Here is a 23,884-nt window from a genome sequence, read left to right as displayed (position 1 = left end):
AGAAGGTCGAAATGAGAGTGAGACCAGTTGAGCTTCGGGCACAGGAACAAAAAGCTCTCAAGATAAGAATTTTGGGAATCTCAGAAGAGAGCTGATTCCTGCACTTTTTAAGAGTAAGTCAGAAAGCATCACAGCAACACCCACCCCTCAATCAGCCTATTCCAAGAATGCACCGAGATGAGAGAAACTGTGGGCCTCAGCTCTTATCACCCCCTGCGAGAGAACAATGCTTTTGAAATAGGTTTAGTTGCAAACTAATTTTTAATAAAGAGATGCATTATAGCTTAAAGGCCTATACTATCACCTTATAAAGTGTTAATAGCATGTCAGGAGACTAATGTGTCCACAGATCCAGTGTAAACCAAATCAATGACTTGAAAGTTTGTGAAAAGTTTAAGTGTCAGAGTCTGCATTCTCGGTAGAAGAGGCAAATAAGTCAGCTAGTCATTTGATTCAAATATTCATTTTAAAATATCACTTAATATTGTTTTAAACAAAGAAATTTTGTATGTTTGGACAGTTGTCAATATACAAGAAAAAAATTAATAAAAATCTGTTCACACAATTTTTGCTCCAAGGGACTCATCTGTATTTATGTCCTAAGCTATGAGAAAAAAAAGAGCATAATATATAATGACTGCTATTATATTCAAATTATGAACAGTAATGCAGCAAGCTGTAATTCTAATTTTATCTTAGAAAAAATACATTTTCCTCTTGTGTGATATTTGTCTTCATTTTTATGCCAGGCACAAGTCCTCAAGCACACTGTGACTGCTGATAAAACATGGCCATGTGAAAGATAAAAATCTAAATCTAGTCTGGGTCACTTCAGGTGGCATCTCATGCGGATTCTTGCCAAGGGACCACACAAACAAAGCCCAAATTCATGAATTTAACTCCAACCAAGAAACTCTATGGCTAGAAATGTGTAAGTAAGCAGCTCTATGTTTTCATCTTTCAATTTTCAATAATACACCTTTTGTAGCATTTTTATCATTGTCAAAATAGTTGTGATATTTAAGTTCAATTAACAGGTAGAACCATGGTTGAGCAGCTTGTAGTGTTAGTACCAATGTTTTTACAGTTATTACCAAGCTTACCATCAACCTCTTTTCACTGTGTCATAAAAATAATGTCATTACTGTTATTGCTTTTTGTACTGTACATTTAATGAAAAAATCCAACAATTAACTATATAATGTTGCATAAAAGTTCAATATCCTTTCAGTGATGGTTTGTTTTTGTTTTTTTGGTTTGTTACAGTAAATCTACAAAAGCTAAATGGGAGTATAATTTATTGCTTTCATGATGTTACAGTACTATATACAGTGTACGGTGTATGAGAGGGAGGTAACATTTTTTCAAAATATGAGATATTGGACATCACCATTTTTTTTTTTTTTGGGTTACCGTCTTCGACATGCCAAGCTACATAACGTCTGTGTTACATTTGTGTAAAATGCTGGATAGGATGACCATAGTAGTATCAAACTCAAAGTATGGGCTGATAAATATTATTGTATATTGTTGATAGGGACTTCAGTCATAGAGAAATGAAGAGGTAGCAGTGTGTACAGAGGTGAGCAGAATTTAGTCAATGATCATAAAGGTGGTGATGCACTTAACAGAAAAGTTTAGTAAGGTGTTCTGTACAATTACTGTATATGTATATAGTTTTCCCTGTTATGATGCTGACAATCAAGACAAATACTGACCTCTACTGTAGCTGCTGTGCTAAGTCAAGCATCCAAAGTGTAGGACAACTACACGTAGTACTGTACCTGTTTGGGATTTAAGGAGTCAAAATTGCCATGTTTCGCGGTATGGCATGATAGCCGTTGCCAGTCTTTAATAATCATCTTGCCAAGACAGAAAATCCTGGTGAAATCCTTCATTTTAAAGTCACTATATTTTGTGCAGCGGATACACACCCAGTTACTTCAGATCAACACACGTAGACCTGAAATGCTGATGGTGAGCAGTCTTAGTTTGGAAATTCACCTCAAGTCTTTTCATCTGAAAGAATTCTGTTATCCATCCCCTCGTCGTCAGTAATAATAGCTTCCGAAAACTGCCACCACACAGAATAAGCTGTCCTGTAGAGGTAAAACACAAAGGAAAAAAAAATGTCTGAGAAGTCTGTCCCCCTCCTTCCCTCACAACAGAGTGAACAGAACAAAAGCACCTACGTTCATGAAAACATCTTCTGCATAGCTGTCAGTGTCAGAATCCCACAAACACCTGGAAGACATCCTGGTAAAACACAAGAAGAGACAGAGCTGAGAGAGTTACAAAGGTCATGAACTCTTTTTTGAAGAACCATACACAGAAATACATCTAACCGCTGTCTGAAAAACCCTGTGTAATGTAAAGGAAAATACAATTTTTTAATAAAATAAATTTTAACTTACATATTTGCTGACAATAAGTCAGAGGAAAGTTTCAGCTCTGGTGATCTGGTTAAGATTTTGTCCAACCCCATTTACATACATTATGTGGGCAGAATATTGGGAACATCTTTCAGTATAAAGCAATCTAATGAAACACTACCACAAATTATAGCCCAAATATTAGTTGAGTCAATACCTATCTGACACAGAATCAATAAAAATTAAACATTGTGGGATTGAAGTTTACCCCAAGCCACCTTGATTACCACAAAATTAACTCAGTCATTAACTCGTCACACTGTTTTTAATTTCATGGGTTATTCACTAACATTGATTATGTAAATGTAAAGAGCAGAGCAGGGTTAATTTGACTATACTACAGCAAATTATCATCTGTTGCTGGGCTATCAGATGCTAGCTACTGATACTGAAATATTGCTTGAATAATGATATTGTAAGGCCATATTCACACTGCAAGAAAGATATTTTTAAGCACATTGGAGTGAAAGTGCTTGTGCCACTCTGTTGACAAGATTACTGCTGTAGAAATACTGTGAAACCAAAAATCTCCAGCTGCGTCTCAGTCAGTGCAACAAATTTTATACCTGCTGTCCCCAGACAACATAGTAAGCCACTAAAATATAGTAGTTACAAACAGCTACTTTTTATTTACCAGTACCAAATGATCACTCACTTGACTCCCTGTCCCCGTTGTTCTCCAATGACCACCTGCACGACAAGTTTATATCTCTCAAATCCTGAGTCTGTTGAGAAAGACAAAACAAACTGTAACAGTGCACATAAGCAATTGTGCGAATATTGCGATGGAACAATACAAGGGCAGGTACTAATATGCCACATTTGCTATGTCTCAACAGGACCAAGGACCAAATGCAGATACAGACAAGCCAGCCTGGAACAGTCCAATTATTTTATCAGAGGAGATGGTGATTTTGCAAATGACAAGGGAAAGATGGCTGGTATGTATACTATGAATGAGAAACAGGTGGGGAGTCAGGACTGGGTGATTAGGGAATGAGGTAGGAGTGTGCAGGTAGGAGTGGGGCGTCAGGTGACAAGGAGGCAAAGAGGAAAGTCTGAGGACATATAGTGGGCAGATGGAGAGTGGCAAGAGACAGGGGCAAAGTGGTAACAATAAACACGACTGAGACTGTAATAGTGACATAAGTAAAACATTTTATGAGTGCAAGTTGTTTAAATGGAGATATTTTATCTGTTAACTGTGTCTGTAGAGGCATAAATGTACTTATACTGTTATATTCAGCCTCATTCCTCTGGCTTCATTTTTATTCTCTTCACATTCTACTTGTTTTCTTCTCCAAGAGATTCTGTACTGTCAGCCACACTGATCAAAAGCAGCAGTCACCACGTGGCAGAATGTTTATAGTCTGTCAGCCTTTACAACTAGAAGCACAGATAACCCAAAACAACATGTTCAAGTAACAATCATCACTTTTTCACACAGCTCTTCTTTTTGTTTGAGCATTTGTTTACTGTGAATTTAGCCAACATTAGGCTTTTTTGTCTGTAGTCTTGCAGCCATCGCACTGGTATTCTGAATATTAAACCGATCAAATGACACAACTTAGTAACACTTCTTCAGTTTTCCTAATTTATCGGTTCCTTATGACTTAGATCACAAGAGGGAGAAAGCATCACTCACTTTTCACTTTGTCTTTAATGCAGTCTGCCAGTGAACGGGACAGCTCTGGGACCTCCTCCGGGTCGTACTGCATCCCAGACAGTCGCTCCCTCACAATTTCTCGAATGCACTCCTTCACAATGGCTGGCTTAAACCTATAGAATTTAACAGTTAGTAGAGATCATTAGCCTCCCTCAGCATATAGTCATATGTTCTCTTAATAAACTGTAGTTGTATACACCGGATATCAATGCTCCACACTATTTGAGTAATATCTTATATACATTGTAACCAGAACTTTATATTTTAATCCTATACAGCATTGTCCAGCTATTCTATTTTCAGACTGCTGTGTTTTATAAATGAGTGCTTTACATTTGAGTGCCTTGGTATAATCTCATTGTATGAATTCGTGAGGTTCCTGCAATTAACTTTAAATTAACTTCTTAACCTTGGTCAACCATGACGCAGACGCTATCACTTATAATTTGCCAACATTGGGCTTATAACTGAAGACATATTTTATCACTTCTCCACATATGTACAGCTAATGTTATCAGCTACGTGACAAATGTCCGGTAACCACTAGTATTGACCCCATCCTCTCTTTTGATAACTGGTTATTTACACTGGCCCCAGTTTTAGTGGTTAATCTTCACATGGCACAATAGGATGTAGTTATACTGGAAAACACTGATAGCGTTGCTAGCGAGAAACCTATCATCAGCCATGAACTCTCTGGCTAAAGGCTAACTTTACCAGCTACAAATGATATTTAACCACTTTAGCCGACTTACTTGTGCTGATGATTAGGTCGTATGAGGTATGTATCAGACCCCTCCATGCCGAGTTAATATTATGGCTACAACAAAATAAAGGACGTAAAAGAAGGCACGCCGTTGCTAACTAGCTTATCCAGTTGCAGTTGCAACCGTTACCATAGAGACGTGTTTTACTGGTTTCCTGTTTCAAAATAAGAGTGGCGAATACGTGCTTACTCTTACAACCTGTAACACTAACCAGTAATTCATTTAACTTCAGTCTTGTAAACTTTTTTTTCTATTGAATAGACTTAATTCATCCTTTTTTAGTTATGTGCTATCCCCCCCTCTACTGACAAAGAGTATGAGATGCTACTGAAAGCAGTTGAACGGGTCCGAAAAAGCCAGGAAGTAAAGGAATAGAAATATTAATAGAATGCCCTTTATTGTCATTATACTAAAAGTACAACGAGATTGGAGATATTCATACAGAGTTACATAAATTCACACCTAGAAGCTGTCTATTGCAGTCACTGATCTGTCTATTCATCTGACCTCTGAGTGGTTCACTGTAGCAGTTTAGGGTTTGGGCCAAAGGGCTCCTCAGTTTCTGTTTCTCAAATATCAACTCTTCATCTCAGATGTGTGAGTGTGACTAAACCTTCTATCTCAACCAAACCACTTCTGTCTTCTACTCCATATGTATTTCAGTCTTTATCAGTGATGTGTGAGAGGAATCACAATGCCTGCTTCTGATCTTTATTCACATTTTTCTGTCTCCGACAAAGAAAGTATCTGATATAACGGTCTTCTAAAATGTCAGTGCTGCCTCCACCATCTCTTTCATTTCACCCCCTTCATTTTACTCCCACATGGATTAGTATCAGCGGGGCGGTATTCAAAGAAATAGCACGGTCTTTATCATGATTTCTGAACTCCTGCTTTCAAGGCCTCTCCAGCTGCAGTCTGATCAGAACATGTCTCATTTAGTTTCACTTACCAGAGAAAAGGAGCACAATGTGCAATGATTTCAGGTGCAAATGAAGGCTTCTTTCTGGCTGGCTTTGATAGCAGCAAGAACACTGAGAACTTTACACCATTCAAATCTCCCACTGTGAAAATGTCAATTCTCCCACATACTAATTAAAAGAAAAGATGTACAGGTTTCTCCATGTAAGACTGTACAAGTCACTGTGTGTTTTGTTTTTTATTCAACCCACAAATATTATACCATATATCACATATAAGCCAACCTGAAAACACCAGCGAGTTAGACATCACAAACCCAATACTCTCTTTCGAATCTACATGAAGCTGTATTAGAATAATTAAAGTTACTCATTTGAATTTCAGATCAATCATGTTTGTGTCAAATGCCAGAGGGGTAAACACTGTGTGCTTAGTTTAATTTCTCATCACTTAGAAGACTGTAGGCCAACAGGAAGGGAGGGAAAAGACCTTTACAAGTCTAATAATAATCAAGCTAATGGCTGAACATTGAGTGATTCATTACATTCAGTATTGATCATCATTATCTACAGGCCCTTGATGAGGAACAAATTTCAAATCACCTTAATTGAATTAGTCTCCCTTCAAGCATTAGACCTGTAAATGAGCCATCAGACCTTAATGTTTTTTTTTATTGGTTCGTTAGAATGAGCCACTGATGAGCCAACAAGTGCCTACATAGATAGTTCTCCTGGAGGAGATTAAAGGTTTATGAGTTAATTGTTTAATGTTAAGCACCATTTACTCTTGTACACAGGTAGATATATAAACAGCAACATTAAAGTTTTGATCCCTTATAAAAAATATTCATTTTTTTCTTTTCTTTTTTTTACAGAACAGTTATATGAACATATCACATATTTTAACTCTAGTAAGCTTAATGTTTCTCCATATGGAAATTAATGTTTGTCAGTTTTTTACAATAGGGAAACAAGTTCTGTGGACAGATGAAGTTAGGCCACAATCACCAAAGGTGCATTAGAAGCCACATTTGATGAAATAAACACCTTGCCAAATGTAGCATGGTGCGGGAAATATGCTGCTTTAGGGCAGCTAGTGGCACAGGAAATATTGCACATGTAGAGGAGAGAATGGACTCCATTAAATATCAGTTAACTGCAGGATGCAAATGTTCTGCAGTCAGTAAAGAAAGTGAAAGTGAAAAGAGACTACCTTTTACCTTTCAGGCGAAACAAGGTGAAGCATTTGACCAGAAATATGTAAATCTGCCCATGGGTGGCCAGAATCTTTCATATAGCTGTAAATAGATGAACTGTTGAGTGATGTGAGGCAGAAAAGCTTCAGCAGGCAGCAGTATTGCCCAAACCATAGAGATAAGTTTCCATTTTGCTTGCAGCCTGTATAGTCTTCACTGGTGAAGTGCTTTTATTTTTGGAAAATGAAAGACATATAAACAGTCATGGTCCCTCAGTAACTCTTCATGAATCAAAATGTTTGTGTGTGTGCAGTAGAGTAAAAAATAAACTCCAGGCAGAAGAAGGGGCCACAATAACCCATATAAACAAAGAGAATTTCCATTTTTTTAAGATTGCCGAACACACACTACATTTCTGTTTTTGTTTTTTGTTTTTTGTTTTTTGTTTTTGTTTGTTTGGTTTGTTGTTGTTGTTGTTGTTGTTGTTGTTGTTGTTGTTAGCTCTCTCACCTAAGTTACTTGTGGTGTTTATATTCGACAGCTGCCCTGGCAGCACAAGTCTGATGCCCCACTGTGGTCATTGCCTTAATGCCACTAATGTGACAAAACTGAAACTTAAGGAAACCAACTCTTAAGTTTCATTTTTCTCTAACTCTCTGTGGGCAGGTTGTCATCCTCATAAGCTGTTTGTTTACTGAACAGATCAGCTGGTAGACCTTTGCGTCTTTAGCCACCAGCACCTCTGGCACGCAGGATGGCACACGCAGAGTGGACACATATATTCCACACTGAAGCGAATAATCTCCTGCATGGAGACACCTGGCATCTGGAGTTTAATTCCTCGATTGAACCAGAGCAACCAGAGTATGGATGGAAGGAATACATCAGAAACACAAGTGCAAGGTCAGTGTGCCTGACTACTGCCAATTGTTGTAAATGATCTATATACAAACTGTATATACAGTCTGATATATTGTAGGTTTACCACTTACATTTCATGGACCCCTCTGTCCAAACATGATGCACAACACATGTACAATACAGGCATTTTCATTTGATGATAAATATCACCCTTAGTGTAGGCATTATGTAACTGGTTTTAAGTGTTTGAGTAATTGAGAATAAAAATATGTAGGTGATACTGTCACACCAGATAAAACTAAATTCTAAATTTATAGAAGGTTAACTAGAAAGGGGACATTAGAGGGCCTATAGACATTATAGACTTATAGACTTAGAATTATTAAGGTATTATGGCATGCATGTATTTTTATTTGTACTTGTAAATGCTACATAGTGAGGATTGGAACAGAGTGAGGCCAGTCCCCACAACTTCAAAGGGCCATTTTAGGGTTAAGGCGTGGTTTTAGGTTTAGGGTTAGAATTAGGTTGAGGTTAAAGTAGGGGGACCTGTCATCATGTTAATGCAAGTCCACACCAAGAAGAGGTATATATATGTGTGTGTGTGTGTGTGTGTGTGCGTGTGTGTGTCAGTGTCAACTAGTTCTCCCTTCTCTCTTACTCCTGGTCTTTTCCTGCGACAAAGATAGTGGCTGTTCAAATATACTGTATGAACCAGTTATATACTGTATATCTATACTAATTTCTCTGTGTGTGAAGAAGGGATGTGGGCCTTTTACAGTGTAAACAGAAGCCACAAAACACATGTAAAAAATAAAATCTAGCAAATAATAGAGTTGTTATGGAGCAGGTACTCTTTATCTTTTTAAAAGTGTAGCATAGCTCTAAAAGACAAAAAGGACAGATCTGTTGATTGAGGTATACTATTTGTTTACTGCCCACATTGAGCATTACAGTTGCTATAATTTGGAAAAATGTGCCATCTGTCCTTTGAAGATTTCAGTGCACCCAGTGTCGAAGAAGCTGGCCTTCCAACCGAGTGATGGTGGTCTTCCACATGCGTCTAATACACGGGAAGGGCACCGTCAAAGTGAGGCGCTTCCGGCAGAACTGCAAGATGTGCACCAATGCCCCAATGGAAGATCCCAGCATCATTTCAGAGAACATCACCACCCTCATGAAAAATCTGGTGAAGAAGATAAGAATAAAGTGCTACAATGAAGACCTGGAGAAAGGCTTCCATCATCCCAGGAGGTTTGATGTTAAAAGTCCTCATGAGCCTGAGCACTGTGAGGCATGTAAAAAAGGCATCTGTACAAGAGAGTGAGCTGAACTTTCTGATTGCTGTTGACCTTCCAATAATTTATCAAAGGTTAATATAAGATAAGAAATATGTTAATATTATTATTGTGATGTTTTGTTTTTCTGTTCTGTTGAGATCTGTTCAGAGATTCTCACTGACAAAAATAGCAACTGCATCAGGACTTTCCCCTTCGCTGATCTTTTTTCATTGTATTGCTTTCTAGCACATAGACACTGTTGAATAAGCATGTGCATGTAACTTAAAAAATATTGTAACTATTAAAAATTATAATTGAAATGAGTTGGTGTGTATGTTGTGTCTACCTAAATACCTTTGCATGTAATACTTCACACTATATACTACTACATGTAAAGAATCTACTCTTCATTTTGCAACTATGTGACAACATACAGGTAAAAACATTTCAGCACACTACAGAAATAAAGCAAGAACAATAACACCCAGCTGCAGTGCTTTCAAGATTACTGTCAGTTGGATACGACAACAATAAATGACACAACTGTAATCACCAGCTCACAATTACACAGAGGATGCTTGTGCATTGGGCCAATTCAAAAACTTTCTTTCATAATAGGTAAGTCCGTGTATGTATGTGTATATGTTTGTATGTTATGTGTAGTGTGTGTGTGGGTGTATGTGCACACATACATTTGTATTCAACAACAATTTATTCAACAGTGCAAATACAACAATGACTCTTATAAACAAAGAACAGTTGCATTGTCTTGAGATTGCCAAACATGCTAATTTTCTCTGTAATAGGTTAATAGTGTTTGTACTTGATATCTGCACTTGTAACACAAGCCTGTAATGCCCCACCTTGGCCATTATCTTAATGTTACTATAATTAGACCTAAAACTTGAGGAAATTAAATTTAGGTTTCATTTTGCCCTGACTCTTTACTGACAGCCTGTGTCATTGTCACAAGCTGTTTGTTTGCTGTTCAGATCGGCTGCTAGACATTTGTGTGTTTAGCCACCAGCTACCACTGGTACTGACAGGATGGCACAAGCAGAGTGGATACATATCTTCAAGACTGAAGCAAATGATCTCATGCACAACTATGGACACACCTGGCATCTGGAGTTTGATTCCTCAGTTATACCCCTGCAGCCAGAGTGGAGATGGAAGGAATACATCAGAAATGCAGGTGCAAGGTCAGTGTGCTGGACCACTGCTGATTATTGTAAATTATTTATATACAAAGTGTATATATAGTATATTAATGAGTGTTTTATGTGTGTGTATACATGTGTTTGTGAGTGCATGTGTTTACTTTTCATCTGAAGATGATACTTTGCATTGTAACATTGCTGGTAAACAGTGTGAACAGCAAAGTGGATATTCTAGCTCCTTTGTCAAGAAGAACATGGCGATGAGGCCATGTCAGCAAGCTCTCCCTTCTCTCTTACCTCTTCAATTAACCAACAGGAACTAGCCTGAAGAAAAACAAGTACTGGTTCCACAGATATACATCTACCACCAATGACATGATTTCTTCCTCCGTAACATTACTCACTCTTAGAGTAACAGAACACTGTCTTTCATTCAAGGGGCCTGGTAATGGTTTTATAACTTGAGTCGACTCTTCTTCTATCAAATCTGATGACCATCTTATTCAGGTCATCCATAACCATCTCACTGTCATGCAACAAAAATATCATATAACTGTCAATTGTTAATTTATGCAATCTTTATCAACATGTTTTCCTGCAGCAAAGATAGTGACTGTTCACAGATTTTGAACCAATCAAATATACTGTTTATCTATACAAATTTCTCCTACAGTGTAAGAAGCCCATAGCTCTATCTTGTTATGGTTCAAATGAGAAATATGTAAGGTACAGTAATGAATGCAGTGCATGTTTAAATAGTGGTTGAGTGAAACAAAAAGGACAGGCCTTCTGACTGAAGTCTGTTTAATGCCCACCCTGTACAGTTGCTATAATTTAGAAATTTGTGCCATCTGTCCTTTGAAGGTTTCAGTGCACCCAGTGTCAAAGAATCTGGCCTTCAAACCTAGTGAAGGTAGTTTTCCACATGCGCCTAATGGGCAGGAGGGGCACTGTCAAACTGAGGCCAATGCGTCAGAGCTGCAAGATATGCTTGGACGCCCCAATGGAAGATCCCAGCATCATGTTAGATCACATCCCCACCCTCATGAGAAGTCTGGTGAAGAAGATAAGAATAAAGTGCTACAATGAGAACCTGAGTGAAGGGAACAGTTATTACGAGGGGGTTGATGTTAGAAGTCCCCATGAGCCAGATTTCTGCGAGGGATGTATCCACGGCATCTGTGCAGGAGGGCAAACCTTCTAGTGTTGCTGGTTTTAACCCACCTTTTATTAATTTACCAGAAAAGCAATATTTGTCCCAGATCGGCAGCTGATCTGTTTCACTGTACTGCTTTCTCTAACATATATATAATGTATAAGAATGTAAAAATCAATTTCTACTTAATGATAATAATTAATAATTTAAATGTATTGGTGATGTATGTGCTGTAAACTGTATCTCATACTAAAGATTTATTGGATTTACAATGCTCGTTTTTTTCCTATTGGCAGTGCCATATCACCTACTGTATGTTAGAGGGCACAAAAACACATATAAATACAAGAGACAGATAAAAAAAAATAACCCACCCACCCAAAATTTCAAACATCACTTTTCTGTCTTTTCTGTTTCAAAAAATTCAGCAGTGTCCTTATTTACATATGTACATATATAGTAGTTCTCTAAGTTCTTTTATATAACATAAAGAAAGTTTGAAAGAGGTTTGTGGATTAAAGCATCATGAATTGGATCAGAGTTGTTCTTTAATTTTGATGGACAACAATAATACAATATGAAAAACTGTCGGCTGGCGGGAGGTGGGGTCTGACATCAGCGGACACCTGTCTCTCTCAGGGTGTCCACTGTTAATTTGCATCTGACTCTGCAAGTGTGACGCGGATGCTGCTGTGGTCAGTCTTCACCATCAGAAAGTCACACACTGAGGTACCAAACATTAACTGTGGTTGTGCTCTGTTTTGTATGGAAAAGTAGCTGCCTTGCAGAGTTTTCCATTTCCCACATCATTTGCCGGTGGCACTATGTATATCTTGGTCACCTTGGCTGGATTTAGTCTCACAAGAGTTTGTTTCCCAGGTAAGTAGCAGGTATGCCTTTTCTGTCTGGTACGTCATTCATAGATCACCTCAGCAGTCTTTTCAGATGACTCCTCTGTTCTTACAATTATAAACAAATGTTCCTATAATAAAGCAATGTGAAGATTATTCTGTGCTCACCAGGCATCTTTATACTCAAGAAAGATTAAGATTTAACTCTTAACATCATGGCATCCAAGGATACCACTGAACTACTGAGGGTAAAGTATTGTTCTTCTAGTTCATATTCTGTATGTTACAAAGTGTTATTTCTGAGGCTGAATGCAGCATCAGTTGCAATAAATCTCCTTTGTAAGTGATAACCTTTTCCCTTATAATTTATCCTTCACTAACAGCTTTTAATCTGTGTTCATTCTAGTGGCTCCTTCCATTAGTCAAGCCCACTCTGGTTATGGTCATTATTCTTATGCCAGGTAAGCTGTTTGGTTAGCACAATATTAGTATCTGAGGTCACCAACACCAACAAGGTAGCATCCATCACAGACAGAAAAGGTGCAGAGGAGTGTATACAGTATGTATCATATAATATCTCTGCAGTACAGTGCATTAAATTGGAAAGCTAAGACAAAACCCATAAACTATTTTTCAATCTATTTTAATGGATTTGTTTTATTGAAGATCCCAGGAGCCAAAGCATGTTAACATAACTTGATGTATTATCTTTGATTCCTTCCATCAGCTCCGTGCAGTGCCCTCACGATTAACTGCTCTGAGCCAAACCAACCTGCCCTGCTGCAGGCTCTGACTCCAGTCTTTAACCTGAACGCCATACGACCCGTCATGAACATGTCAACCTGCACCGAAATCATGACTTACTTCACGTTGTATGGAATTCTAGGAGTGGTATGTTAGGTTCTCAGTAGATAACAACAAGGAGTATATTAGAGAGTGTACTGAGTTGCATATAAATTGCATCATTTATTATTTGGTGTATAGTCCAGAGGAGTTAGCTCCACTGAGACTTCTATTTTAGGATCCATGTAGTCTGAAAATGGTTTAACTTCTTAAAGTTGCTACTCTTGTCTTCCAGGATGAAAAGTCTCAACTCCTGATCACTTACATTTGGCTAAATTACGTACGTACTGCAAACATCCATCCTAATTTTTCAGCCACTGACAAACCATATATGAATAACTGTGTGATCATTTTTTGGGAATGATGTGAATATTACTGGGGGTATACCTGCTCTGTGTACTGACACCAGTTTGTTTGTTTTAGTGGTGGATGAACGAGTTTGTCAGCTGGGATTCAGCCGAGTGCGGCACCCAAAAGATCGCTCTCCCCAGAGACAAATTTTGGACACCAGATATTGTAATCAATGAATTGTGAGTCTCCTCATACCAGACAATGTATATAAAACCATGTACTGTATTTACTGTACTTTTAGCAGATACTCAAACAGCAACTATCTGTAGATTAATACACTTTTGGTGTTCTAGTGAGTATTTGCAGCCTATATCAGGCTTCATCGGGCATTGTTTTTCTTCCTTTTTTTCTTAGTCTTTCATGTGACTTGTGGACAATAGAAAAATACAAGGGGGCTTCAAAAAGTTTGTGGAAAAAGTACATAGCAAAAAATCATATGCAGGGATTGTGATCTCAATGCACCTGTACTAACGTGTCAAAACATGAACCTTTAAATGCATGTTGCAACGCAAAAATAAACATCAAAACTTAAACCATTTTTTCCAACTGTCCTTTTTTTTCAACTTTTTGAAGCCCCCTCGTACAGAATATTGGCAACCTTAGCCTTTAAAAGAGCAAAAGTTCTGAGTGTGGTTTTATTGTTCTACATGAATATAAGAGCTGTAGGATAGAGAATTCTTGATTCTAAAGAAGCCAGCATTAGAGAAAGTTAGACTCTTCAACATTATTGATCTTGCTAAAGGAGCCACACTCTCATTTTGCAGACATTTCACTCATAACTCTGCTTGTTTCTTGTCTTGCAGTATGGATCAAAACACAGCCCCAGAAGTCCCGTACGTGTACCTGTATAATGACGGTTATGTACACGATGCTAAACCGGTCAAAATCGTCAGCTCCTGTAACCTTGATATCTACACCTTCCCCTTCGACATACAGAATTGCACTTTGACTTTCAACTCCTACCTCCACTTCGGTAAGACCATTTCACAGTATTTTCATTTCCTGTCTTTAAAGATTTTTGTATGCCAGTTTGGACAAAAGCCTGTACCAAATTATTAAAAGTAAATATAAAGAGGATTAAATAAGCTTTGTCCCCTATGTAGGCAAGAACGCATGGTGAACTGTCCTGAGACAATTTTCTATTTTGGGATATCAAATTGCGTATTACTTTGCTTATACCACAGCCACTTACCAAAGGCTGCTCTCTAAATAAACTCCTATCTGCTGTATTATGAGCTAATTTCACTTCTGGGTTATTGAAAATGGATTGACCCGTAGTATAAACACATCAGAAAGTTACAAACTGTGTTTTGCTGCTTGTATCATGTGACTTTTTTTCTCTTCCTTTTTTTGACACGTGAGAGGGAGGAATATTATTGCAAAACTCATCTTTACAGTGATGAGCCTTAAATTTACAGGATAATATATTACTCTATTCTTCTCTCCTCAGCAAAAGACATAAAGATTACACTGGGCAGAACTGCAGAGCTAATCACAGAGATGTCCAAAATGGTTATGACCACAATGGGGGAGTGGGAGCTGCTGGATATCACCACCCATGAATTCAATACAGACCTTGAAAATGATGAGTATATTGATGAGCTTATATTTCATGTACGTTGATTGTATTGTCTGTAAATTTTTTTAAAAAGGTCAGGACTGTTTTAACAGACTCCACTGCATAAACAATGTTATATACGGGGAAACTGTGGGACCTGTAAAGTTAGGCAGCAATACCACTTTTTCCAGGAGTATGGGGAAATAAAGAGATCTGAGGCATGCGGAAGGCAAACTTCCCAGAAAAGTGGCATACCTGTGGTTTGCCACAGATTTCAGGAAATTCAAGTTCAAGTTCTGGCAGACTTTTGGCAGTTGGCTGTTCTGGTGCTCCAGCCTCTAGCCAAATCTTAACACCATACTCATTGTCTTGTGTAGTAGGGGGTGTCTGCTTTTTCACAGTACAATGGATAAGGTGCCAGTAAAAGTCCACCAATGAATTTGATACTTTGTCTTACTTAAAAAAATTAAAAAAAAATTAAATACTGTAAAATGTGAATTATGATGAAAATCAATCAGGCTGACAACATTTTAAGTCAATTGTTTTATAAAACTGGCTTATAAAACCACCATTTAATAGCTAGCAGACATGTCTTTGTGGCGTTCTCTCAGAGAAATGAGCACAGAGGTACCTGACAAAGTGTTTCGTCTTCCCTCCGCAGATCAGAGTGAGGCGCCGCCCGACCATGTATGTGGTGAACCTGCTGATCCCCAGCTGCTTCCTCATCACAGTGGACCTCTTCAGCTTCCTGCTGCCTCCCCAGGCCGTGGACCGTTCCTCCTTCAAGATGACCCTCATCCTGGGCTACACCGTCTTCCTGCTCATAATGAATGACCTACTGCCCATCACTGGAAACACAATTCCTCTCATAAGTCAGTGTTATTCATATTAAGCATATTCATATTTCTGAGTATTTTCTGAGTTTTCCTGAAACCTGTCAGTGCACAAGTGTTTGTTACTTTTAAATTGCACTGGATGTTCAGATTTACATGTGATTTACATGTGATTTACATGTGATTTTCCAGAATGGTTACAAAGAGATTTTCATTTTTGACCAACATAAGCAGCTGTTCCCCTGCTGAATATGCAGTAAACAATAAATCAACATTTTGACAGTGTGTATTGATTCTGGCCTCTCTTTCTCTCTCTGTCTGTGTCAGATGTGTTCTTCTCTCTCTGCCTGGCTCTGATGGTGGCCAGTCTCCTGGAGACTATCTTCATCACCAACCTGCTGTACAGCTCCACCACCTTCTCCCCCGTCCCTCGCTGGATCCGAGTGCTCGTCCTGAAAATTCTGGGTCGTCTGGTTTGCATGCCTCTGAAAAAGGAGTCAGGTATTCAGTTTGTTAGTAGTTTTACAGTGATTAAATGTATACATAAGAAATGTCTGTACATGTAAATATTGTGTGGATTGATATTTTAATAATTCAACCTTTTTGTCCTTAAAAAACAGATGTGGAGCAAAGTGTTGTGGTGGCAAACAGTAAAACTGATGAGATGCCTCTGGAGGATAAGGGACCAGTGGTGGAGGACAGGACCCTGCAGGAGCTGAAGAGCATGGGCAAGGACCTCCAGGCCATCCGCCTGCAAGTGGGGCAGCAGTCTGGTGGAAGCCAAAGCTCAGAGGAGTGGATCCAGGTGGGTTTCATCATAGACCGCCTGCTGTTCATCCTCTACATCCTCTTCATATCAGTCAGCTTCATTGCCTTCATCATTATCTGGGTGCAGTCAAACAATAATTAGTCTACTGTCTGTTTTGAAGAGTTCCATTTATTTATGTGGCTAGTGACTTAAATGTTTCAATTTTTGATCAAAACGTAATCATTTTGTAATGTTTTAGATGATTTTCTTGGAGCAAATACATTTATGCAGCACTATATTCTAAAGTTAATATACTACTGTTTAGAATAATAAATGGTCATATTATTACTGCTGAACATTAAATTAACTCTACTACATTAACTAAATGTAGTTTTAGCCTTTTGTATTATAATGTGTACTTTTAAAATGGAGGAAACCACTGTATACAAAATAAAAAAAATCTTTCAGTTTTTGATTGACATTTATTTCAAACATAATAACATAATTTTGTTGCTCAGTGTTGAATCCTAACATTCACAGTGCTATAACTATTTAACTTAACTAAGCTAAGATAACATAATTAGAAATTGTAGTTATCAGCTATCACTGGCTCCCTCAAAACAAAATCTAGCAATCAAATAAATGAAAATAAGTAGATATGTAAAAAATACTGCTGTTGAGTTGGTTAAGACTTTTATATCCAAACAATAACTCACTTGAAAACCACATACATGTTTCTGATGGTGTGTAACTAATGCCTTTCCTAAATTTAACCACAAACCGGAATTTTAATATTCAGTTATTATATCAATCATTCATATTACAGAAGACAAGTTTATCTCAAAAATGATTAAATATCATAGGTAATTAAAGCTTTTTTTTTTTTTTTTTAAATCAAAGCATCAAACATTTGCGTAGTCACACATAGATCACAAATCATTTGATACACTTACAAGGGGTGCACCACATTGCCAAAAGTATGTTGACTTCCAGTCACAAGATTTTGAAACCTGGCTGCAGGGGTTACTGAAGTCAGCCGTTGGCCGATATGGCTGAACTCATAGTCGGTCTTCCAATTCGTCCTATAGGTTTTGGGTGTGTTTGAGGTCAGGGCTCTGTGCCACAAAGCTGGAAGCACATTGTTTTTTAAAATATCACTATATACTATTTCACTGTGATGTCTTTTAGTTGAACCTGGCCAAACATATATTTACATACTTAACAACTTTACATTTGCATTGCAATATAAAACAAAAAATCACCAAGGAATTTCTTTCAATGTCGAAAACTTTCAACATACACACTTTCTCATTTTGATCTTATATTTACATCTGGATTACAGGACAATGTGGAATTCTGGTGTTTTCAGGCAACAAATAAAACAATATCTTTGATATATCTTTAACTGTAGTTGCCATCTTAAATCTGTGAAGACAACTTTGCAGGACAGCTCTCACCACCAGTGCCAGCCACTTTTGACCCAATGTTAATATTTTTAGTGCAGCCAGCTGAAAGTCAAGCCTCCTAAGCTTCTATTCATCCTCATCTCTGTGCTCATGCATGGTAAGTAAAGCTCCCATGGTACAGTAATATATATATGTATATAGAGCTCCTGCTTGTTATTGATTTTCAAAAGTTAACTATCTCACAGTTATGATCCAGATCACTCACAGTGTGTCAACTGTGCAGTATCTCAACATTTAGGGGAAGTCAAAATTCACTCTAAATTAAAGGAGCTATTTGTAGGTTTAGCTATCACTACATAGCCAATGTTAGTATTAACAGCTGTTTACTTAGCAGCCTACAAGAAACATTTCAAGTTCAGCATCAAACTACATTCTTTTAGCTGTCTCCAGTGGTGGAAAGCAACAATAATGTTTTGCTTCTAGTTCTATCACATCTTTTCTTCAACTGAAGTTAGCATGATAACCAACTAGCCCCAGTCTGCTCAGCCTGTCTCATCACTTTCTAATAGAGACTAACTGTAGCATCCAGACTGATTGCTGCTTTGTGCAGGCTACTTAAATTACATTATGGTACAGTACAATTTGGTGTTTGACATTAGCTGCCATTTGCTACCAGTCGGTGCAGCCAGTGTAAGGACTCCTTTAACAATGATAACAACACACTTCTTCTTTCCTCTGTAGCTACATGCAGTCCATTCATGCTGAATTGCTCTCAACCTGACACTGCTTCCCTGCTGGAGGCTCTCCAGCCGGTCTTTGAACCGAACTCCATTCGACCTGTCGTGAATATATTAACCCCCACCAATGTCAACATTAGCTTCACCCTGTTTGGCATCTTAGGGGTGGTAAGGCATACTTCATTAAGTCAAGTCAAGTCAATTTTTATTTATATAGCGCCAATTCACAACAGAAGTTATCTCGAGGCACTGTACATATAGAGCAGGTCTAGACCGTACTCTTTATCTTATAAAATTTACAGAGAGAAACCCAACAGATCCCAGAACTTTAAACCAATTCAATATTAAGCCACATTCAGTTGCTTTTAAGTGTAAAGTCAACTTTATAATAATAAGTCTACTGGAGACTGTTCTCATTACCAACCTGCTGAGTGTTGGTTCTTGATATCCTGGGCCGACTGGTACGGCTTCCACCAAAGCACAGAGATCCACAAGATGACAGCACAGTCATCCAAAATCCTGCAGCACAAGGTAGCACGTCAGACCTGAGATGTCATTTTACATAAACTGTTTCAAGCAGTCACAAGCTGCATACGTTTTTGCAAAAGTCAGTATAAACAGTTAGAGCTGCCATCACCTCTTCTTGTGTCTCCGCTGCAACAGAGATGAAAGTCTCCTCCCTGGTGGAAAGAGGACAGCGAGGCTCCAGAGCAGAGAGGATCGCTAAATAACAACAAGGCCCTGGAGGAGCTGAGGAGCCTGGGCAGGGTCCTCCAGGCTCTCCGCCTTCAGGTGGAGCAGCAGCTGGTTGTAAACCAGAGCTCAGAGGAGTGGGTCCAGGTGGGTTTTGTCGTAGACCACCTGCTGTTCATCCTCTACATCCTTTTCATATCAGTCAGCTTCATTACCATCATCATTGTCTGGGTGCAGTCAAACAACACATCCTGAGTTTGTTGTTGTCCTCTTCCATTCTTGGAGGATTTTGTAGATTATTATCTGTTAACATGCAAAGTCATATTCTTGTTAATTATTTCTAGGCATAGAGAAAAAATTTGAGGGTTGGTTAAAATGTGTTACATCACACCTCTAACTACACCTTTCACTTTTTATTGTGATGTTTTAATATCTTATTTGTTTTCTTTTTATCTTTAAAATTATCTTTTTTACAGTTACAGTTTTACAGGCACTGAGGCTCTGAAACCAATATCTGAGGGATCTAGAAATTCCCACTATTTTTTTTTTTTTTTCTTTCTTGCATTGTCAGTTAAGCAGTAAATATTTACAGGTTTAATTACACAACTTGGACCTACAGCTGGACTCTACCCTGGGGGTTAGTAGTGAACAGGACAACACTGTTTATGAGTCTTACAAGTTCTTCTGCTTGCTCTTTCCCTTGCTTTTTTCCCTATAAGCAAATTGAGAGAAGCATTACCTCTGTGTTTCAACCTTAACACATTAAAGTTTTTCAAAACAATTTTTTTTGTCTTGATCCTTTTGTGGCGTGTTTAAAACCAACGTGAGGGCTGATTAAGATTCATTGCATGTTTAAGTGTGTACAATATTTGTTCAAAATAAACAGGTATTTTTTTCCAAAAAAACATAAAATTTGCATTTTAATGATGTAACGAAAACAGCTGACTTGTTTGACAACCTCGACGTATGCAAATAATTCAGATGGAAAAATGCCTGAGACGCTGAATTTAGCCAATCAGAGACAAGATGCACCATTTGTTCAGGCTATTGACATTCTCTTCTTCTTAAGTTATGGAAACATTTGCACTCACACAGGCAACATGACAGAGGTAAAGACAGCTGGGTTCATCTTCATCTGCTTTTCACTGCTTCACGGTAAGGATGACAATTCTGATGATCTATTAAATAAAAAAAGGTAGATGATCAGTTGAAAGCTAGAAGCAAGTGAGCTGCTTTGCAAAACCTTCACTTCCACTTTGATTGTAAGAAAGCTACAAGCACTGGAATGCTATATGCTACTATACTGTGATTATGTGATCTGTTTGCAGATATTAGGTCCAATATTATGAACCAATGAGTGGGTCAAATTAAAATTCTGACCCAAGTAAAGGATCACTAAATTTATTACAGTTCTTCCTCAGGGGAGGAAGACAGTGTGGCCCAAATTTCATGGTAACCCACCACTCATAGCTAAAAATGACTGAGCTGTAAACTCTGTAAACTGACTCACTAAGATGACACAATAACATGCTTTTCTGTTGCATCTAAAAAAAAAAAAAAAACTAAAAAACACAGAAAGTGAGTAAAAAACTGGTGGTGGTGATTTTATTAGCATTTTGCTGCATACATTAATACTTCATGTTAACAATTATGTAACACAAAGACCATATTAGAGTTGACAAGTGTGGATGTAAGTGTTGAAAATGGATTAATGACCACTGACCACTTCATGAAGTGTTATCCCATCCCTATACATATACAAAGAAAGATCTGCCAAGCTTTTGAGCAAATACAAACAAATTTAAATTTCTTCTCTTTTTAAACTCAGGTTTTGTTGCAACATTGAACTGCACCAGCCCAACTCCTGAATCCCTGATTAATGCCCTTCAGAGGGAATTATTTCCTAAAAAACTACTGCGACCTGTAAAAAACTTTTCTGATACACTCAACATATCCATCGATATGACCCTGGTGGGAATTTTAGGAGTGGTGAGTCCATGAGCTACACAAACATCTATTCATGCCATACACATGCAAAAATTTTTCAACTAAGTGTACTGTAATTGAATTTTATTCATCATTAATAATCATAAATATGTTACATCCATAGAATGAAAAAGCTCAATCCCTGACAACATTCATATGGCAAGTTGTGGTAAGTTTTCAGACCACTGACAAAACATGAATTAATTTGGGAATATGTCTAAAATCTTTAATGTCTAAAACACAATATGAAAAGTTGAATGACAAAGTGCTGAGATATACAGTAAAAGGCTAAATCAGACTGATAAAATGTATATATACCATGATATAGACAATGTTTAACTTAGTAAAAACAATGTTTAACCTGTTCAATAGTGTCTTACTGTGACTATGTATTGTATGTTTTTCAAAATCTGGCTTTTATTTTTCACAAAAGTACCAGATGTTATTTTGAAATGAAACACCCCATATTTTTCTCAAATAATATATAATATATATAATAATAGATAAGTCTGTTGATATTATATACTTTGCCATTATGAATTAGCCAGTCTCTCAATACTTTTCAACTTCTCTATTGTCTGTGGGCCTCAGCCACAAGCCCACTGGTCCATACTGAGTAGGAAGGGGGAAAGCAGCAAAAAAACAAATGGGAAGAAAGAAGAAAATGTTTGGGAATACATGATTGTATCACCTGGAACATCACACAGCTGTCTTGCTTTAGATTGAAGGCTTTCAACTATCTCTGCAGTGGCGAAGCCCTGAGAAAAACCATAGAGACTTCAGTCACTTGTACTGCAGTCAGACCCAACAACCTCTGAAAACAAGCCACGAGCTACCTGTCCAAGCAGGGTGAAACATTTCATAACCCTCAGGCAAAGACAAATAAAATACTGTGTACTGTCTTGGTTTGAAATTGCTCTTTGTCCTATTTACCTTGAATCCTACAGCATCTATGTCAGCAACAATCCTGTTTGAGTCATGTGCAACCTGCCTGCAAGTTGTGGTGCAGATCAGCCAATTGTCTGGATAAGGCAGGATCTTTAACTGGTAGACCTGCCCCTGGAAAGCAAACTGCAGAAATGGTCTTTGGTCTGGCCAGATAGGCACATGGAGGTATGTGTCTTTTAACCAATCCCCTTTATCTATGGACTCTGGTATCTGTCTGGTCACCCAAAAGTGTTTTGTTGCCTGTAGTCGAAGTAGAAATGAGAATGAGAAAATCCATCAATCCATCCATTATCTATACCACTTACCTGTTAAGGGTCGCAAGGGGGCTGGAGCCTGTACTGTGGGAGGAAACCGGAGAACCCAGAGAGGACCCACGCAGCCACAGGGAGAACATGCCAACTCCACACAGAAAAGCCCCGGGCTCAAACCAGGGATCAAACCTGAACTCTTGCTGAGAGGCGACAGGGCTAACCACTGCACCATGCCATCCTAGTAGAAGAAAACATGTGGAGTAAACTCAAGCAAGCTATTTACTCTTAAAATCACCTCCTTCTGCAGGAGGGCAAAAATCTCTGCCTGGGCTGGGTCATATGGAGCCTGGAAAAGGGAAGGGGATGCCCCAAAAACTGAGTTCTGAGTCTAACACACACTTTTCCAAGGTTCTCAGGTGTAGCTGGGAAACAGCTTTGGCCTAAGATTTGGCCTGACCCTCACAGTGGCCGCCCCGCACTGCCTTATTTGATGTTCCACTGCATTCCTGAAATCTCAGATGCCATCTTAGAGCATGGCTTGAACCATCGTTGACACTGTGGTGGATGTTTTACTATCAAACTATCAAATTCTGCTGCCAGCAAAACATCCAAGACCAAGAAGTCTGGTGTGGAGAGTCCCAGGGTCTACACCTAGCAATACCTACTCTACTGAATCTACCGATTGAAAATCACACTTCCCAGACTTATCCAAGAGTCTGGTCGAAACACCCTGCCAGGAAAAGAAAACGGTTGGATGAGAATTAAAAGCATTTACATGAACTGTAGAGTGAGTAATGCAACTTGCTTAACCAGATGCAGTCAATTGACAAACCTTAAAGGGAGAAGGGTTAGCAACAATCTGACAAATGCTGCTTGACTCATCTGTGCACTCACCTCTGTCATCAAGTCATACTCTTTAATAGGATATGATTTTAATAGGAATATCACCAGACTTATCCTTTAATTAAAGTATGTAGTGGGTCAGTTAAAATGGTTGCCATTTTCTAAGCTGCACATCACATTGGTACGGTTCTGTTAATTGTAGGAGTGGAACATAGATGGACTGAGCTGGGATGAGAAGGAATGTGGAAGTAATAGAGTCTCTATCCCTCGGGAACAGCTTTGGGTCCCAGATGTCCACATCACTGAATTGTGAGTTAAAAGAACGTTCAGTAGTCTGTCAACTTGCTCAACCAACAGAAAACAAAACCAATCACACCAATTAGTGGTTTATCTTTTAT

General features: G+C 38.3%; 4 protein-coding genes across 5 annotated transcripts; 3 read left to right on the top strand and 1 right to left on the bottom strand.

Moving 5' to 3' along the window:
• Positions 1-1,415: 1,415 nt before the first annotated feature.
• On the bottom strand, positions 1,416-5,028 carry dynlt2b (dynein light chain Tctex-type 2B). 2 transcript variants are annotated; one of them, XM_018673096.2, is made up of 5 exons: positions 4,854-5,028; positions 4,078-4,211; positions 3,088-3,157; positions 2,193-2,256; positions 1,416-2,099 (listed from the first exon to the last, which is right to left on the bottom strand). In XM_018673096.2, the coding sequence occupies exons 1-5, from the start codon at positions 4,898-4,900 to the stop codon at positions 2,052-2,054; spliced, it is 363 nt and encodes a 120-aa protein (XP_018528612.1). In that variant the 5' UTR covers positions 4,901-5,028; the 3' UTR covers positions 1,416-2,051. The 2 variants fall into 2 exon arrangements, with proteins under 2 accessions (XP_018528612.1, XP_050933286.1); XM_051077329.1 differs by lacking the exon at positions 4,854-5,028 and adding an exon at positions 4,432-4,531.
• Positions 5,029-7,631: 2,603 nt separating this feature from the next.
• On the top strand, positions 7,632-9,445 carry si:ch211-276k2.2 (receptor-transporting protein 2). Its single transcript, XM_018672984.2, has 2 exons — positions 7,632-7,884; positions 8,839-9,445. Exons 1-2 carry the CDS (start codon positions 7,736-7,738, stop codon positions 9,167-9,169), a joined length of 480 nt encoding a protein of 159 aa, XP_018528500.1. The 5' UTR covers positions 7,632-7,735; the 3' UTR covers positions 9,170-9,445.
• A 501-nt stretch (positions 9,446-9,946) lies between these two features.
• On the top strand, positions 9,947-11,672 carry LOC108881159 (receptor-transporting protein 3-like). Its single transcript, XM_018672985.2, has 2 exons — positions 9,947-10,324; positions 11,147-11,672. The coding sequence occupies exons 1-2, from the start codon at positions 10,170-10,172 to the stop codon at positions 11,484-11,486; spliced, it is 495 nt and encodes a 164-aa protein (XP_018528501.1). The 5' UTR covers positions 9,947-10,169; the 3' UTR covers positions 11,487-11,672.
• A 3,185-nt stretch (positions 11,673-14,857) lies between these two features.
• Positions 14,858-19,754, top strand: LOC108881145 (5-hydroxytryptamine receptor 3C). The gene is made up of 6 exons (XM_051077252.1): positions 14,858-15,097; positions 15,703-15,913; positions 16,202-16,375; positions 16,495-16,783; positions 19,245-19,296; positions 19,438-19,754. Exons 1-6 carry the CDS (start codon positions 14,984-14,986, stop codon positions 19,711-19,713), a joined length of 1,116 nt encoding a protein of 371 aa, XP_050933209.1. The 5' UTR covers positions 14,858-14,983; the 3' UTR covers positions 19,714-19,754.
• The last annotated feature ends 4,130 nt before the right edge of the window (positions 19,755-23,884 follow it).

The sequence above is a fragment of the Lates calcarifer genome, linkage group LG17 (assembly GCF_001640805.2).
Source record: "Lates calcarifer isolate ASB-BC8 linkage group LG17, TLL_Latcal_v3, whole genome shotgun sequence".
Taxonomy (NCBI): domain Eukaryota; kingdom Metazoa; phylum Chordata; class Actinopteri; family Centropomidae; genus Lates; species Lates calcarifer.
This window is presented reverse-complemented; position numbering and strand designations above follow the sequence as displayed.

Excerpts from the sequence above, each read along its gene's own strand:
- si:ch211-276k2.2 (XM_018672984.2), top strand. The coding sequence starts at position 7,736 with ATGGCACACGCAGAGTGGACACATATATTCCACACTGAAGCGAATAAT. Across the intron at positions 7,885-8,838 it reads ATCAGAAACACAAGTGCAAG|ATTTCAGTGCACCCAGTGTC; the intron begins GTCAGTGTGCCT and ends TGTCCTTTGAAG.
- LOC108881145 (XM_051077252.1), top strand. The coding sequence starts at position 14,984 with ATGTCCAAAATGGTTATGACCACAATGGGGGAGTGGGAGCTGCTGGAT. Across the intron at positions 16,376-16,494 it reads GCCTCTGAAAAAGGAGTCAG|ATGTGGAGCAAAGTGTTGTG; the intron begins GTATTCAGTTTG and ends CTTAAAAAACAG. Across the intron at positions 19,297-19,437 it reads CCAAAATCCTGCAGCACAAG|TCTCCTCCCTGGTGGAAAGA; the intron begins GTAGCACGTCAG and ends CAGAGATGAAAG.
- dynlt2b (XM_018673096.2), bottom strand. The coding sequence starts at position 4,900 with ATGGAGGGGTCTGATACATACCTCATACGACCTAATCATCAGCACAA. Across the intron at positions 2,257-3,087 it reads CAACGGGGACAGGGAGTCAA|GATGTCTTCCAGGTGTTTGT; the intron begins GTGAGTGATCAT and ends GTGTTTTACCAG. Across the intron at positions 2,100-2,192 it reads CAGAAGATGTTTTCATGAAC|GACAGCTTATTCTGTGTGGT; the intron begins GTAGGTGCTTTT and ends TTACCTCTACAG.
- LOC108881159 (XM_018672985.2), top strand. The coding sequence starts at position 10,170 with ATGGCACAAGCAGAGTGGATACATATCTTCAAGACTGAAGCAAATGAT. Across the intron at positions 10,325-11,146 it reads ATCAGAAATGCAGGTGCAAG|GTTTCAGTGCACCCAGTGTC; the intron begins GTCAGTGTGCTG and ends TGTCCTTTGAAG.